At 33.1% G+C, this 19,399-nt stretch overlaps 1 protein-coding gene across 1 annotated transcript; it reads left to right on the top strand.

Annotated features, from left to right (window-relative positions):
* The first annotated feature begins 6,495 nt into the window (after positions 1-6,495).
* Positions 6,496-15,544, top strand: LOC111918641 (uncharacterized). Its single transcript, XM_052766786.1, has 16 exons — positions 6,496-6,546; positions 6,641-6,651; positions 6,741-6,750; positions 6,852-6,957; positions 9,112-9,261; positions 9,870-10,115; positions 10,214-10,451; positions 10,734-11,035; positions 11,093-11,252; positions 11,332-11,484; positions 11,601-11,674; positions 12,092-12,177; positions 12,286-12,640; positions 12,752-12,898; positions 13,165-14,122; positions 14,926-15,544. The coding sequence occupies exons 1-16, from the start codon at positions 6,496-6,498 to the stop codon at positions 15,542-15,544; spliced, it is 3,666 nt and encodes a 1,221-aa protein (XP_052622746.1).
* Positions 15,545-19,399: the final 3,855 nt, after the last annotated feature.

Consider the following 19,399-nt stretch of genomic DNA (forward strand, 5'->3'; position numbering starts at 1 on the left):
GGCTGTTACAATTCTCCCCCACTAGAATCAGACTTCGCCCTCGAAGTCTCATACTGCAAACAACTCCGGATACTGATCCCGCATCTCAGACTCGGACTCCCATGTCAGCTCGGACCCCTTCCGATGTTGCCACTGCACTTGTACCAGGGGTACTTCCTTGTTCCTTAGAACCTTAACTTTCCGATCCCTGATCGCTACCGGTCTCTCCACATAGTTCAGGCCTGCATCCACCTGAATATCATCCAATGGCACCACTGCCCACTCGTCGACAATACATTTCCTCAACTGCGAGACATGAAAGGTATCATGGATCTACCCCAACTCAGCAGGTGGATCCAACCGGTAGGCTACCCGGCCTACCCTAGCAATTACCCTGAAGGGTCCAATGTACCGGGGTCCCAACTTGCCCCTCTTCCTGAATCGTGTCACTCATTTCCAAGGAGAGACCTTGAGGAGCAAAAGGTCACCAACCTGAAACTCGAGCTCGGACCGACACCTGTCCGCATAGCTCTTCTGGCGACTCTGCACGGTCAGCAACCTCTGCATGACCTGCTGAATCTGCTCGGTTGTCTGGAGTACGATCTCCGTGCTACCCATCACCCGCTGCCCCACCTCTCCCCAGCAGATGGGGGTGCGACATCTCCGCCCATACAACAGCTCAAAGGGTGGCATACCAATGCTCGAATGATGGCTGTTGTTATACGAAAACTCTGCTAAAGGTAGATAGGTGTCCCAGCTCCCTCCGAAATCCAAAACACATGCTCGGAGCATATCCTCAAGCGTCTGAATCGTTCGCTCGCTCTGTCCGTCCGTCTGCGGGTGATATGCGGTACTGAAATGCAGTCTCGTACCCATCTCCTCATGAAACTTCTTCCAAAATCTAGAAGTAAAATGCACATCCCGATCTGAAACAATCGACATCGGAACCCCATGCCGCGATACCACCTCCCTCACGTATAATTCCGCCAACTTCTCCGCAGAAGAGCTCTCGCTGATGGCTAGAAAATGAGCGCTCCTGCTCATATACCAATTGATGAGAATTAAACTCTAGATCGATTAGATCTTTCACAGGTATGTTTATGGAAATCAAACGAGTCAAAAACAGTAAGAGAATGAACACTGAATAGAATCAAATGTATGCTTATGATTCAAAATAAAGTCACGCCTCAGCAGAGCTCGATGAAGATCTTACGATGTAGAAGCGAGCTATGGTGTACAAAACTTAGAGAAAATAAATGATAAAAGAGATAACTTCTAAGAATGCATGCATGCAACTTATATACTAAACCCTAGTACAAAAACATGCACGGTTGGACACGCCCAATACCGACAATCAAAACTAGGCTAAGGACTGAGCCCATGACGTAATCTAATAGACCCAACATAGAGTCCATTTGCAGGAGCGGTGTCTCGCGGGTGTGCTTGTTATTTCTGTGGGATGACATTTTCCTACTGCATGTTAATAAGCCAGATTGTAAGTAATGATCGTCATTCTTGGTTGTACTCTATAAATTTTGCATCTTATCGTATAATTTTCACTGTTTCCATCTACATCCCTAAGATGTATTTACGGTAGTAGGTAATCGCAGATTTGGCACGATCGTTACATCCATCCTTAGGGTATATGGGTTGTTTCGGTTTCGAGATCCTTAAGTATCTAGTGGTTTTGAGGGTTCGGTTGTGCATATAATTGAATTTATGTAGTAACATGAAATAAAGATAGCGCATAATTGTTTCATTGGTAAGTAACATCTTAGTACACGAAAGAGCGTCATATTCGATAGTAGGGGGAAAAAGAAAAGGTTGATCCTAATTGTGATGGAAAGTGTCTGGTGGTGGTGCTGATGAAGTGGATGCACCTTGAAGATGAGCTACTTGTCGCTCGGTGTCTCGTAGTTGTGCCTCCCGAACTAACTGCCTCGTTTGGGAGTCCCGATTACTTCCTCAGTTTGTCTCTCAGTTCTCTCAACAACATCCCGCATTTGGTCCATTTGCTTGTGGGTGTCCTGAGTTTGGTTGCTAATGTCTTGGTGCACCGGACCATCACTGGGAGGGCTCGGTCAGCAGGTCCTCTATGACTAATATCGAAGATACCTCGGTTCCTACCGTAGTGTGGTCATATCCCCTATTGGTTACTCCATCTCCAATTATCGAGTGCCCATGGGGCGTGGGTCCATCGAGGCCCTTATGATAATATGGTACTCTGGCCATGTATGGAAGATTGATGACCTTGGACCCTGCATCCGAGTCATTATCGTCATTGCCCTCGAGCTCTTTCTCTTTAAGGTTTCCTACCTGCTCGGTGGGCTCATCTGTAAGTTCTACTTCACGTTCCTCCTCTGGTTCTTTCTCTGAGTCTTCTTCTGGGTCTTCCTTTGGATCAAGCCACCCTACATTCCTCTAATTAGGGAGATAGGGTTCTCCTGGCTAGTGATACCCGACCATAGCGTCCACACAAAGTTGTATAAATACTAGAAACAAACAGCACACCAAATACTTCTATAGCGTTTTAAATTTCTACTTATGTTTGGTTCTATAAGCTCTTTGGATAATTAAATGGTAAGTTTTTGATTCATTGTCCATCACAATTACTCCCGAACACATGTTGGTCGTATTTTGAATGAATGTAGTTGATCAGGCTACATTCACCCCCAATACGACTACATAATTGTCCGGGTTTAATAGCAATGTTCAAATCCTCCAAAGACTTTTACTATTCTTGTTGTGTTATTAATCTAAAATGCACACATAAGTATGTATTTTAATTATTATGTTCATAGTAGTTTAGTCCCATTGTATCTATAGTTGCATATCATGTATGATTAGATATGCTAGTTCACAATAAACAATGCTCTGATACCAATCTGTCACACCCCTGAACCAGACGGCGGAAACGTCCGAGGGCTTGAGCCTGACTTCATTGTTGTAGTATCATTACAGAGTATATAATTGAAACATCACATCATCATCATCACACATGTAATATAACATTCATTGTTTACATCGAGTATTGTTTTTGAATATTACATGCCAAAATAGTAAGATTATGATGAAACAAAATATAACACAATATCCATTAGTTTGTTTCATTCATCCTGCTTCAATGGTTTCCTAAGAATACAAGTTATTTTGAAAACTTCAACATATATAATGTTGGTGAGTTCATAAGCATGTTTGTAAAAATGATTTGTATAACTTTGAAACCACCAGAAAATCCGATATTTTCTGCAAACTGTTTAGTATGTTTGTGTCAGATCTTGTATTAATGCATGTATGGTTTTGTTTATTTAACTAAAAGGGGTAAAGAGAATGTAGAGGGAATGTAATGAGCATGTAAAGAGAATGTTCCCAGACAATCCGATGTTGTCTGTAAAAGAGAAAGATGCCATACCAACCCCCGAGGTTGAGTACTAGTACGAGAATTTTTCCGAGTAATCCAAGAGAAAAGAGAATGGTCTTCCGTAAACTTCATAACGTTAATTCCTCTAAGTGAGTCGTCATAACCATACTAAATAATGACAATTTCGCCTGTCTTGGCGTTGTTGGACGTCGGTTTTGATTTTTTATTATAAGGTTTTCGTCACCCTAGACTGAGTTAGTCTAACTATAGCTAACAGCTCAGGTGTGGGGTGTCATCCCCGTATAGATCTATACACAAATACCCGCTCTCCCTCCAAGAGACTCTGGTTATAACTACAGGCTATGATCGTACACTTAATAGGTGCCAACCGACAAAACTCACTAGATCCTTAATCAAATTTACGTGAAGAAAAGTATAAACTCATTCCAGGCCCAATGAACCATGTAAGTGAACCACTAAGGCATCACTAAACATGTAAATCATTTGAAGGCCCAATCGGAATAAGATTATATAACATGGGCCCGAAATATATATATATGAAATGACAATTAAGACCCATTTCACATGTAAGGGATTTACAGGCCCAAATAGCACACAAATAGTATCCAAGGTCTGCCGCACATGTTAATGGGTCAATGAGACCCAATAAACATATAAATAGTATACAAGACCTATCACACCTAAAAATGGGTCACTAAGGCCCAAATAGCACACAAATAGTGTTTAAGGTCCGTCGCACATGTTAATGGGTCAATAAGGCCCAATAAACATATAAATAGTATACAGGACCTATCACACATAAAAATGGGTCACTAAGGCCCAAATAACCTAGAAAATGATCAAATTAATCCCTTTGTTAGTTTATCATTGGTTTTGGTTCAAGTGTTCACTAAAATATCATAAAAGCCCACTTTTTGTAAAAATGAAGTTCTTGGCCCAATAAGCCAAAGAGTTACAATTAAGACCCAATTTTTTGTAATAATAAACTTTAGTCCCCATTTTGTACAAAACTTGCATACATGGCTAATTTTTAGTAAAAATAACATTTGTAACCCATTTTTGGCTTGTTTTTAGTGAAAATACACATTTTTCTGGTTTTGGGATTTTCTGACCTAGTTGTTGGAAAATTTGTAGAAAAATCATCGTAAGTCGAAATTTGGATCCGTAAATTCTGGAAGTTTGGAAATTTTCTCTACTTTGTTCACAATTTTTCTCATAATTTTTATTGGCTTCTAACAAGTGCAAAATTGCTCACCTTCACAGGCTGGTCCGAAATTATTTCAAATCTGATAGGCAATTTTGTAAAATTCGACAAAAATTGTAGAAAGAATGTATGAAAACGTGAGAGTAGTCATTTTAACGGTATAAATCTGAACTTTATCCATGTAAAACAGTTTTGAAAAATACTTCTATTAAGAGGGTCAAAACAGTTCGAGATTGGGCTAAAACTTTCCTGTCAAAAGCTGATTTTTTAGTATAAGTTATAGATTTTTGAGCACAACACTCATTTTTGCTATTTTAAGTGTATAATTCCTAGATCTACAAGCTTATATGTAATATATTTGATAAAACATACTTTTCTCAAGGTCCTTATGAAGATCCAAGTGATAAACTTCAAGTTCTTAACATCTTTTTAGATTAATGAAGTAATCAACACATAATCACCAAATAATTCATGGAAAACACACATAATCATGCATATACACATAGATCTACACAAGGGAGCTTGTATTCTCCCCCAAAATCATATGAAAACCAAAAACAAGGGGTATGAACTCACCTTTTTTTGATGTTTTTGGTTCTTGGTGATAAATTGAGTAGATCTCGGCCCTAGGAAGCTTCTTGAGGAGGATTTCGAACTTAGATGGTTCTAGGGAGTTAGAACATGAAATGATGTTATGTAAGGAATAATTTTTAGCATCAAAATGGAAGGTAACAACTAGTAGGAGATGGTAACTTACCTAGAGTGTGAAGGATTTAATGGAAGCTCTTTGAAATACACCACAACTCACGAAATTTTTTAGGAGAAAAGGAGAGTTCTTGAGATGATTTTGAGAGTGTTTGAAGGCAAAATTGAAGATGTATGTGTTTGTGCTTGCTCTTGGCCGAAAATAAGAGAAGAGAGAGAGAGAGAGTTTTTGAAGTGATGGTTGCATGGAGAACCACCATGCAAAAATGTTGTGTCAAGTGCATGTTATTTCCTCTTTTTCCCTTTTTTTATCTAATAAGCATAATGAGCCGAGAATTTGGGTTTAAGAGAAAGGAAGATGAATTAGTTTGGCCCAATTCTTTCATTGGTTCTAAATTATGAAGTCCATAGAGAAAATTTTCGGCCCCTTGGGCCCTTGGAAGGTTCACGGCCCAAAATGGTAAAAGGAGTGGGTTTATGGCCCATTAAGGTTAAACAAATTTATTTTAGGCCCATTATGGCCCAAAATGTTAAGTTTCATGAAGGTGGGTCCAATTAGATCCCATTTACAGGTCCTAAGCCCAAAATAGTCAAATTGGAAGCTTATTGGTCTATTAGGCCCAATAAGGAAAATCCTAGTCCATAATGAACTTGAGTCGGGATTTCTAGAGTTTCCAACCCATATTTGAACATATGAGATGTGTTTGAACGAGCATAGAGTATAGTATTCACTTAAAGTACAAGCTTTTACAATGGATAATGTTTACATGAAAATAGAATTTCTTAGCAAAATGTCAGTTGTGACAGTATGGTTTGCATAGTGGAATGTGATAACATAGGTAGCAGGTATCCTGGATGTGAAATGTGTTTTTTTAACTATGGGTTTGGTTTAACACAAGTGAATCAACTTTACACGTTAGTGGTGGATATTTTTTCCGATTTTAATGTCAATTATATCATTTTACTTTTTTTTTCGGTTATAGCATCCAATTTCATGGTAATATTTTAATGGAAAAAATATTTTTCAAATATAGGACTGACAAAAAAAGCAATGTAATTTTAAAAATGACTTATCAAAACCATCAAATCCCAAAAAAAAACCATTCATAAGCAACAAAGTTAAAAATCTAAAAGGGTTAGTTATTATAGGAGTAATATGGTGCATTATACCTTGCAATTAAAAAAAACTTGTATATTTAACAAAAAATAAACAAAAGAACCGAATATGGGCAATATAGTAATTTGGTTAAAGCAGATAAAATATTTTACAGCAAGGGTAATATTCAAAGTACAAAGTTGGAAACAGTAATAGTACTTAGTTATAACAATGTACTTTGTTTGTTTGATAAATATGATAAAATAAATTCCAGTTATGGCAGTGGTATTATTGATTATAAGTAAATAAAAGAGCTAAAAAGGAATGGATAAAAAGCAAAAAACTAAAAATTACTAATGACGATTATTCCCCAGGAAACATGAGGTTAGTTTTTGTATTTATATTGTAGTTTCTATGTTCTTCTTGTTAGAATGAGAAGATAACATAAACAATTAATCACGTATTTGGTAGGAAATTGGGTTAAGGTTGTTAGATTACCTGTATACACGTGGACACCTTCAACTTTTAAGAAGGTAGCTTCAACATGGGGATACCCTTTGTTTGTTGATTACAATGCAGATGATCCTACAGGTATAAGTATAGTATTCATAAGAACAAAATGTATGGAAAAAGTTCACTGTAAATTCAAAGTTGATGTTAATGGGGAGAATTACATGGAAATATTTTGGAAGTTTCAAATTGGATTCCATCCATTGTGCATTTAAATGATTTGGAAATATGTGTTGGTAGTTCTGATTCTGAATAACTGTTCTTAGGTTCAGGATGAGAGATGGGTTAGTTTTTTTGTAAAACATGATCAACTTACAGCTAGAGAACTTCATCAAAAACAGAATCTAATCACAAGGATTCTAATATTAGTGATTAACAAATCCATTCCAATCCTCTAGAAAACTCGCAAAACCCAATTTTCTCCAAGAATTAACATATAGTGTTTTATTAACAGAATAAGCAACATGTTTATACTATTAAAAACTAACGAAATACTACCACTTATTGCCTCATGCCAAATCTCTGTTCTTGCATTTTTTTAATGATGATGTTCTAGATAGCAATGGCTGAATTGTTGCACAGTTTTAAGCAAGTGTTAAGCAGAAATAAAAATTAATAGATTACTGACTAATTCACAAAAATAGAGGGAATTCGTATCTAATATCAAACAAAAAAACATATATCATCCCTAATCACATGAGACCTTTCTCCTTATCCACCTTAAAATGTTATTACACTAGTGGGAACTTTGAAATCCGAAAATGGAATTACACCAGCGGGAACTAAAAATTCTCAAAGAGATATTAAGGATTTTTTTACACATACATAAGCAACTCTTATGACCTCATGATTGAATAATGAGAAAGTATTCCACTCGATTTCAAGCAATTTGCATCTTCATAAAAAACCCTAATATTTTACGTGTTCAAATCGCATACTAACAAGTCTTTCGTCGGTTCAATATTAGCCAAAATTTCACCCATTTCAATCTTTAACCGCAGCAAATCGATCCTCCGTCGACCGTTTTTCTTCTGATTCTGCACAAGTTCCTTCGTCGTCTAAAGGTATCTTCATTTTCTGTTTATTTTTTAGACATCGTATGTTATACAGTGCTTTTGTTGATATCAACAGAAATTTTATATTTAGTCCCTATACTTTAAAAAAAAGCAACTGATTATTCCTAATTTCACATATAACAAAAATGGTTTTTTTGTTTTTTTAATTGATTGTAATCCACTAATGTAATAAAAGTTGTATCTGTAAAAGGATTTAGTCATCATCAAATTTGCACATAAAACATCTAAAAAATGATAGACCTCAAATGTAAACAACCATGTCCATATTTATTTAATATTTCCTCCTTTTCGTCTTGTACTTTTCTCAAATAAAAAGAAAATAAAATAAATGTTGCATTAGTATGTGTCTTATGCACACTTATGTTTTAGAGTTTCCATATTGAAGAAGATTAAATCAAATATTCAAATACACAAGGCAAAGGAAACATGTGTGAGCTTAGGAATACAAGAAACTAAGTCAATTTATTTTACATATTTTTCAATCAAAACTAGGTTGTTTTGAAACGTTTTATATGAAACATTAGATTTAATATAAGTTTTAGTGAGTAATCTAACTTTTTTTGGTTGTTTTTTTTAATTATAACTTTTGTTGTTTTTGCAAAATGACCATTTGGTTTGGAAATGCGCATTCTAACAATATTAACTATTCGTTAAATGGGTATAAAATTCTAACCTGTTAATATGGTTATCTTATAAATACTCTTTAACTTGTTCCGGACCCGGTTTATTTGTTAATTCATTATTGATCAATTCATGTATTCAAGTTTATACATATTACATGACCTACAAATTGTCTTTAATTTCGAATTATTAATTTTCTTTTTAACCATATTCTATTATTGTTATTTCATACCAAACAAGGAGATGAATGCAACAGAGGCTAGGGAGAGAAGAAAAAACAGAAAGTTATATTTGGATAACAGGAAATCCAAAAAACAATATATCATATCATCTTCTCTTCGTACACCAACTACACATGTTATTCATCGTACTCAATCCGGTAATTTTCTTAATTTCTTTTGCATTGATTATATGTTTTATTTATTTATTTTAAATATGTTATTAATTATTATTTTAAAAATATATTAAAATTAAATTAAAATATATTTAACTTTATATAAGAAAATATGTCTTTAAAATTGTTTTCTACTATTTACAGGTTCAAATAGCATTATAGAATCTACAATAGCTAAAGAGAGGAGAAAAATCAGAAAATTATATTTGGATAATAGAAAATCCAAAATATCACATACCATATCAACCCATCAAAATTCATCTATTACACATGCTTCTTACATGTCGAATAACGGTATTTATATTTGTTTATTTTTAAATTTATTTTTTAATATAAAAATTATATAAAATTTGCACGAATTTACTATTTTTTAATTATTATTATTATTATTATTATTATTATTATTATTATTATTATTATTATTATTATTATTAACAATTTTTCTCATTATATAATAGTTGTCTACACTCATGGCTGTAGATTAATATCTACAGATAACTATACAAATGTTTCCTTAGATAAGGAAAATATAAACTCGGTCAAATCAAGTGTATACCAACATACAATTATTAATTCACCTTCAACAAATATAAATGTTACAACACCCTTTTCAACAATTTCAAATGGTATGTATTTCTATATACACAAATTTAAAAATATATGTTTCACATTTATATAACTCATAACAACTTCTAACATTCTAATTTGTATTTTAAATTTTAAAGCCAATTATATTCTCAATAATAACGTTCGAATACCACTATCTATTAAAATAAATGTTAGAACTCCAGTTTCTAACATTTCAAATGGTACGTGCATCTAAATACACAAATTTGAAAATATATACTTCACTTTTATATCAATCATACGAATTGCTAATGTTGTAATTTGTATTTTTTTAGGAGGTTATATATTCAATAATAACCTTCAAACACCACTATCTATTAACAAAGAAAATTTGGTGTTTGGTAATGCCTCGACATCCAAAAATCGTTCAACAATAATCCATAATTCTTCGTCAATGAAGTTACCAAGAGGAAAACATCAAATAAAAGGGAAGACTCCATCTGTATCTGCTATACATATGTTTGACTTGACATTAGATGAAGAAAGTATTGATGATCATATTATTGAAGATATTTTCCAAGGTATATCCAAAGGTGATCATAATTCTAAAATTTTTAATATTATTAAATTTTATTTTATAATTTACTTTATTATTTTTTATATTTTTTGCATTCAACAGATTACTTGGATCATGGAGACCAGATTGTTATATGTCAGATTTGTCATGCAAAATTATGGAAAGCTGAATCGATTACATGGCAGAAAAAAGTCAATACATCTTATTCCCTATGTTGCGGTTATGACAAAATTGAGCTATCATCTTTAAAAGAGGCACCGCCATCATACCGAAATTTGTATAGATCGGTTGATTCAAAAAGAAAACACTTCATGAAGAACATTCGGCGTTATAATTCACTGTTTTCATTTACATCGATGGGAGCCAAAGTTGATTCATCCATCAATAGAGGCAATGCACCACACATATTCAGACTTAGTGGTTAAAATTATCATAATATAGGAAGTCTTTTACCTACACCTGGTTCAAGTCTGAAATTCTGTCAGTTATATATATGATACGAAGAACAAGATTTCAAATACATCAACAAGTATTGGGTATATTTTTACAATTAACTCTAATAGATCAGTTCAATTCATTGATTTTTTTACTAACATTAAATAATTGTTTATAATGTTTTCAGTGGACCGACGACCACTTCTACATCAACTTCAAGATCATATGATCTCCAGATTATAGAATTTCTGAAGGATATGTTAGATTCAAACAATGCGTTGGTCAAGTCTTATAGGATGGTAAGAGACACTCTTCATGAAAATCCTTGTGCTAATTTGAAGTTAAGATTAATTGGAAAAAGAGAACAAGATGGAAGGACGTATAACTTGCCAAGTTGTTCTGAGGTTGCCGCTTTAGTTGTCGACGACATTTGTGATTCAATTGAAAAAAGAGATATTGTTGTTCAAACTTCATCAGGATTATTACAACGTATCAGTGAATTGCATCATTCTTACCTTCCTCTTTAGTATCCATTACTATTTCCAGATGGCAATGATGATTATAGAGTTGACATTCTTCATAGAGGTATTTCATCTTCAAGTAATAGCAAGCGCCCGACCTGTAGAATGAGAGAATTTTTCACTTACAGAATTCAAGACAGGGATCAATTGTTCTCACTAATTCTTAATGCAAAAAGCTTGTTCCAGTAATTTTTGGTTGATGGTTATACCATGATTGAAAGTGAGAGACTATTTTTCATACATAACCAAAAAAAAAGTTCATAGATGTGAATCTTATGAGAATTTGCGTAATCAACAAGCACTTGGGAATACAGATATTTCTAACATCGGCCAACATGTGATATTACCTTCTTCATTTACCGGTGGTGCACGCTTTATGATGCAAAACTATTTGGATGCCATCTCGCTCTGTAAATGGTTTGGATATCCTGATTTTTCATAACATTTACGTGTAATCCAAAATGGCTAAAAGTTCAAAGGTTTCTTAAGGACACATCACTTCATCCAGAAGATAGACTGGATATATTATGTAGGTTGTTTAAGATCAAGTTGGTTGCATTTATTAAAGATTTAAGGGAAAATGAAGTTTTCAGCAAGGTTCAAGCAGGTAATTACATTTATAGTTTAATGTATAAGTTTAAACATAATAATTTAGATTTTTCCTAAACATATTTAAATTTATAGTTTAACTTAGAAATTTAAACAATTTTTATTTGCTAACTTGTATTTTATTTGTATATTTTGCATGCAATGGTTTATACAACTGAATTTCAAAAAAGAGATTTGCCTCATAGTCATATATGTCTATTTATGCATGCTAACTGCAAGCTTCCTACAGTTTAATATATTGATCCCATTATTTCTGTTGAGATTCCAAATATCGATGATGATCCAGAATTGTATTTACTTGTCAAGGAGTTCATGATTCATGGTCCATGTGGAGCTGAAAATTTGAATTGCCCATTCATGGTTGATAGAAAGTGTTCTAAAAACTTTCCAAAGCAATTTTGTAATCATACTTCAGTTGATTCAAATGGTTTTCCCTTGTATAGGAGAAGAAATGATGGACATTTTGTTGGAAAATCTGGTGTTCAGTTAGATAACAAAAATGTTGCTCCATACAAAAAATATCTGTTGAAAAGATATCAGGCACACATTAATGTTCAATGGTGCAATCAAGGATCTTCCATAAAGTATTTGTTTAAATATATAAACTAGGGTCCTGATAGAGCTACCGTTTCTATGGAGCGGACCAATAATGATTCTGATAACAACAATGCAGTGGATGAAATTAAAGAATACTATGATTGTAGATATATTTCTGCATGTGAAGCATCATGGTGGATTTTTAAATACGATGTTAATTATAGGCATCATGTTGTGATTAGACTACCTTTTCATCTTCCTGATCAACAACAAGTTGTATATGAGGCAGACGATGACATCAAAGATGTTCTTGATCGCCTTTCAATTTCTTCTTCAATGTTCACATCTTGGATGAAGTGTAATGCAATCAATAAAGAAGCACTAAAACTTACATATGTTGAATTTCCTACAAAATTTGTTTGGAAATGTAAAGATTTGATTTAGAAGCCAAGGGAACTTGGATATGCGATTGGTAGAATTCACTCGGTTTCTCCTAAATTTGGAGAAGCATATTTCTTAAGAATTCTTTTAAATAAAGTGAAAGGTCCTAAATCCTTCGAAGAAATTCACACAGTCAATGGTGAACTATGTTCTTCTTTTAAAGATGCGTGTTATAATCTTGGCCTTTTAGATGATAACAAAGAATTTATCGATGCAATTAAGGAAGCAAATCTTCCTGGATCAGGTTTTTATCTACGGTTCTTATTTGCTATGATGTTATTGTCTAACAGTTTGTGTGATCTAGAGATTGTTTGGCAAAACACCAGGGAATACATGTCAGATAGAATTCTTTACAATCAACAATAGAGATTAAAGTCTCCAGGTAATCTACAATTTTCTCATTATTATTAAATGACTATCATATAAAATTTTTGTATAAATTAAATTATATTTTACACTTTAATCAATTTGTTTTTATACGTTCTAACTAATGTATTATTTTACGTATAGGTTTATCACTAAACGAAGATCAACTTAAAAACTTGACTTTGTATGAGATTGAACAAATTTTACTCGGTAACAATTCCAGCCTTAAACATTATGGAAAGATGCCTTACCCAGATGCTGATTCTGTTTCATCTTCAAACAATCGTCTTATTACCGTGGAGCTAGATTATGACATACCAAATTTAAAGAACGAGTTTGATCAGCTGTTTGTTGCATTAACAAATGAGCAACGAGACATTTTTCTTGATATCATGGACGCAGTTAAACATAATAAGGGAGGTGTATTCTTTGTTTATGGTTATGGTGGAACATGCAAGACATTTCTTTGGAAGACAATTTCTGTAGCAATTAGAGCTCAAAGTCAGATTGTTTTAAATGTTGCTTCAAGTGGGATAGCTTCATTATTATTGACTGGAGGCAGGACAACACACTCTCGGTTTATAATTCCCATAAACCTTACTGAGGATTCTTTTTGTAGAATAAATCCAAAAAGTGATCTTGCCAGTTTAGTAAGAAAAACCCCATTGATCATTTGGGATGAAGCACCCATGGCACACAAACATGCATTTGAAGCTTTAGATCGAACTCTAAAGGATATATTAAAGTGTGTCAATCCTACGAATTTGATTATTCCATTTGGAGGGAAAATGATTGTTTTTGGAGGTGATTTCAGACAAATTCTACATGTTGTTCCAGGTGACAGTAGACAAAACATTGTTAATGCTTATTTAAGTTCTTCTTATTTATGGCAACAATGCAAAGTTTATATATTAACAAAAAACATGAGGTTAACTGTTGGAAGCGATCCATATGCTATTGAAAAGATAAGGGATTTTGCAACTTGGCTTTTGGACATAGGAGAAGGTAATCTTGGTGGTCCAAATGACGGTGAAGCAATTATTGATATTCCACGAGATTTTCTTATTACTAATCCACATGATCCTATAATTCTTGGATTAGTGTCTAAGTCCATAACTGTTTTGGTATGTACTTGACCCGATTATGAGCATGGTCCTTTTGGGTTGCCTTCACCATAGCAATATGTAGGATGATTTAAGGAGAGAAAGGTTTAAATATGATTTATTAATATATTATGAGAATAATATATTAAAGGAGAAATCATATTGTTTAATTAATATTAGTCAAGAATTAATTGTAAATTAATTTTGTGGCTAAAAGAGATTAATTAAACTTTGGGGACTGAAGTTGTAATTATAAGATAATTATAATTGGGCTATGGATCACCAAATAATATATAGGTTGGACGAATTCTATGGGTAGCCCATTAGAAATCGTCCAAGGGATATGTTTAAGGAGTCCATGGGCTGCTTAGGGCCTAAGCAGTCAAATTAGGGTTTCCTAGTTGTAAACCCTAATAGCCTACATGTATATAAAGGGCCCCTATGCCCCAAAAACGTGTAGAAGACTTCCATTAGGGTTTCCATCCGTTTTTGGTGCCTCCTTTTCTTCTCCTCTTCATCCAAGTTGCATATGGTGTTTGTGACTCCATTAGAGGTACTACACTTGTGGTACTTGCTTTCAAGAGCTAAGGAAATTCAAGGAACTAGTTGTTATTGCTATATAACAACAAAAGGTATGTATTCTAGCTTTATATATGAATTTCGAAAATTATAGTAGCATGCCAGGTTTCTTTTTGTGTTCATAAAGCTGTATAACTAATAGTGAAAACATAGATCCAATACTAGGGTTGCATGCACACATAGGATTGTTTGTATTAAACCTATCAATAATTTCATTAATCAGTTTTGTTTATCCTTATATATTGGAAAACTTCAACATTGCTGATTATTTTCAAGAAAGAGCAATACTAGCTCCCAAGAATGAAGTTGTCCAAGAAATAAATGATTGTTTGTTGTCATTGTTTCCAGGAGAACAAAAAGAATATTTAAGTTCAGATAGCCTATGCCAATCCGAGTTTGTTCATGATGAGTTTGATGCAAATTTATACTCACCTGATGTTTTGAATGGTCTTAAAGTTTCAGGTCTTCCAAACCATAAGCTCATTTTAAAAGTCGGTGTCCCAGTTATGTTATTAAGAAACATTGATCAGAAAAATGGCTTATGTAATGGGACTAGACTACAGGTTAAATCTTTGGGCAAATGTGTTATTGAGGCAGTTATCTTATTTGGAAGTAATATCAGAAACCAGACTTTTATTCCAAGAATGTCTTTAACTCCTTCTGAAGACAAGACCCTGTTCAAATTCCAAAGAAGACAATTTCCATTGGCTGTGTGTTTTGCAATGACAATTAATAAGAGCCAAGGACAGTCTTTATCGAAGGTTGGTTTGTTCCTCAAAGAGCCTGTTTTCACACATGGCCAATTGTATTTTGTTTTATCAAGAGTTCAAAGTAGAGAATGATTAAAATTATTGATTTTAGATTAGGATGGTAAACTAACAAATAAAACTTATAATGTTGTATATAAAGAAGTTTTTAGAAATTTGTAAAACAATTTGTACAATTATATTATTCATATAAATTTCGTTATTTTTTTTTGTTAAATTTATATTTCATTTCATAAAATTATAATTTCTTTGCATATCTAGAAATATAAAATACCAATTGCAAATTCAAACCAATACCGGTTCGTATATTTAACCAATACTTATGTCGTTATCTTATTACTGTAAAACACATAACCTTTAATTAGTAAAGATGTTATTATCAATTATTAATTCGAAATGAATAAGTACAACTTAATTAAAAAAAATAATTTATAATCCGTGATGCCGTTATAACCTAGTATATATATATATATATATATCATACATACTTATAAAGATGACATTTTTTCTTGAATCTCATGCATTTGAAACCCCTTTTTTTAACTTCCTCAAATCACATTCATTTGAAACTCCATTTTTTTAACTAATGCAACTCAAAAGTTTTCTTAATTATGATTTAACACTCAAAAGTTTTATAACTTATATTATGTTTAATTAGCATTTAGTGAAAAGTTTACTATAAAAAGACCAATCTTTTGTGTCTTTTGTGTTATATAAAATCTTACATGTATGAAGGATTTGAAGATATTGTGATTCAAAAGTTTTCATATAATTGAAGCATTCATGATCCAAATATGATGATTTGAAGAAGTGAGTTATGTCGCATCGATGGTAATTGTAATATGATTTTTTCTTTCAACCAAAACAAATGAATCTTTTATATGCTTTCTTTATTTTCAGTTTCTCATTTAATCTTTATATTTCATTTGTGTGTATTACTCAATCTTGAATATTTTGCTTGGAATATCTTTCTGATTCTTCTTTTTCAAGGAAATTATTTTGGTTGCAGGTTAATGAAGAATTGTCATCAAGTTTCTATGGTTGAATGATGTTAAATGAAGAAAGAAGATTCATAAATTGGATATAGGTTTTTTTTTTTTTTTTTTTTTTTTGCAAAGTTGACGAATGTTAGTTTTTTCTTTTGATTTAAATGTATGCATATGTAACATCTTTATATTCAACCACCTAATGCTCTTATTTATTTGATTGTAGTTTTTCTATTTTGATTATGTTTATTTTTTTTGTTGGGTTATCCTACACAACATATTTAAAATACAATATTTAAAAGATAACATAAATTTGAACATTTGATATGTAATTATGATAGACTTATCATGATATGTTCTTTATATAAAAGTAACTTATCCATATTACTACGACAAGAATTACATATGACATTTACGAATATATATATATATATATATATATATATATATATATATATATATATATATATATATATATATATATATTATATGTGATTTGTTTAACATGTATATGCACCTATGTATGTTAAAAATTTATAATTAAATACCTTTATGTTTAATAATTGAAGGGATTAAAATGATGCATCAAAACCAATTATTTAGGCGAATTTAATAATAATAATAATAACAATAATAATAATAATAACTAGAAAGGTTACCCCCGCTACGCGGGGACCAGAAGTTTTCAATGTTGTTTCCGAATTGATAAATATGACAGACGTAGAAAGTGCAAGGATGACAAGCCTGGGCTTTGCCCCGGACCGTTTTGTTCATGTTTTTATGAAAAAATGTAAAAGTTTTGCCTGCAAGGACCAGAAGTGTGAAAATGGCTAAAGAATTAAAGCGGTAGGAATTAGCAAGTTTTTAGCAAAGGGATCAAAGTTGTCGAACCGTTAAAGTGTCACACCCCAAAACCGATAACGGCGGAATACGTTTCGGGGTGGAGGACGTCATGTACAGTTCATCACAAATGCATAATAGTAAAAACAAGAAACATACAACCATTTCATTTCATATTAAGTTTAATTACAAGTGTGTTCTGCAAAGTTCCACAAACACCAAAAGTAATACAAAAATAAGAGATGGATCTTGTATGCTCCACCTTCTCCAAAATGCTGCACCTGTACCTGTCTATTTTTGACCTGAGGATACAAGTTATTTTGAAAACGAGTATCAGCATAAAGTTGGTGAGTTCATAAGAGTTTAGTGTGGGTTTTTGTATAAAATGCGTTAGAACAGATAGTGTGAAAAGCTGCAATTTACATTTATAAGTAGTAGAAAACCCTAGAAAATCCTATATTTTCCAGAAATTACATCGTAAGTGAAAACCCTTAAGTTGCATGTAATTTTCATCATTGAAAACCGTTTGTTGTAAAAGTATATTAGTGAATCTCCAATACGTAGTGTAATAAGAAAAGTTATGCCTATTGTCAGTAATAATGGTCCAAACTCCCATTAGAAATAAGTACTTATTTACTTCGGGATGTTAACATAGACTTTAGTTTTTGTATTTTAGTGTGAATATAGTGTATTCCTTTTTATATGACTAGTAGTGTGAGTAATAGAGGACCCCATGACCTTCCCGGTCATACACAGTGTAGTGAAGTAGTGTCATCCCTGGGCCTGCTCGGCTCGGACTGAAGTTAACAGTCAGGATATAGTAGTGCTTGCCCCGTATAGATCTATACATGTAGCGTAGCATTTCCTACCAGAAAACTCTGGGCATAGTATGTAGTGCGTAGAGTATCTTGTAGCGAGTTAGTGTGTGTTCTTTCGAATTAGTGCTTTCTCTTGTATTATAGTGTAGTAGTCTTTTATGTAGTTCGTAGTGTGTTCTCTTATTCGTGTATCGTCTCATAATAGTATGTATTATAGTATGTAAAGTAGTAGTAGTAACGAGTAGTAGTGACCTTAACTGTACCTATTATAGATAACTTAGTGTGTATGGTTCTTGGCAATTAAGTAGTATAGGCATCGAATGGGTTGAAAATGCTTGTATCCAACACCAATATACATGATATATATAATTAAGAAATCAATGACGGTCGGACGGATAACAACTACCCTAAGCCCACAATAAAAAAAGAACAGGAAATAAGGGGAGCTATCAGTCTTAAGTCCTTCAAGTCTTACTTATATAAATATATTAGTGTGGTTACATTTTATAAGAAAAATTATTTAATAAAAATATTGTCTACAGAAAACATTTAGAAAATAGTTTATTTATCCAAAGTAGTTTTGAAAACGCAAAGTTCTTTTATAAGGCATAGTGATAAATCACATGTGATTTGAACTACGGGTAGTGAATCACATGTGATTAACTTTCATAAACAAGTATATTTGACTTGTATCCCCCCCCCTAAAACATATAAAAACATTAGAAAGGTTCATTAAGGGGTATGAACTCACATGAAAACGAGTAAATCAGGTAAATCGGGTAAAAGTGTCGGTTGAGCGTTTGATGTCAATTAAGGACCTGTACACCGTTTAGGACCCTGTTAACATATGAGATATGTGTTTTACAAGATATTAGTCATTTTATGCTTTTTATTAAAACATTTACATATCCTAACATTGATTTGTGGTCTTATGGATTGGAAGTGGTTCTCGGGGATTGTACAAGACCAAAAGGGGGTTACGGGGGAGTCCAAGAGTTTACTCCCTTGGAGTTTACAGCCCAAAGGCCACTCCTTGGGAGTTTACGGCCGTAAGCCTCATGGCTTGGCCGTGAACTCTTGTTCACTCTCCAAAATTGATGCCAAAGGTCTTAAATCAATCCCATAATTTTTCTAGTGAAGGTCTAGGGCCAATTTGGGGTTTTAAACCCTAATTTGGTGATGTTTGGGGGAGTTTACGGTCCTAGCTTGTGCTTGGGCCGTAAACTCTAAATTACCCCTTAAATTACGATGTTTGATGGCCCTAAACTCGAAATGACATTTCCTAA

Source organism: Lactuca sativa, chromosome 8 (assembly GCF_002870075.4).
Source record: "Lactuca sativa cultivar Salinas chromosome 8, Lsat_Salinas_v11, whole genome shotgun sequence".
NCBI lineage: Eukaryota > Viridiplantae > Streptophyta > Magnoliopsida > Asterales > Asteraceae > Lactuca > Lactuca sativa.

What these genes read in the sequence shown, in the direction of transcription:
- LOC111918641 (XM_052766786.1), top strand. Translation starts at nt 6,496, where the DNA reads ATGGGCAATATAGTAATTTGGTTAAAGCAGATAAAATATTTTACAGCA. An exon ending in TATTGAAGATATTTTCCAAG is followed by an intron (nt 10,116 to 10,213) that starts GTATATCCAAAG and finishes TGCATTCAACAG; the next exon opens with ATTACTTGGATCATGGAGAC. An exon ending in TTCATCAGGATTATTACAAC is followed by an intron (nt 11,036 to 11,092) that starts GTATCAGTGAAT and finishes TACTATTTCCAG; the next exon opens with ATGGCAATGATGATTATAGA.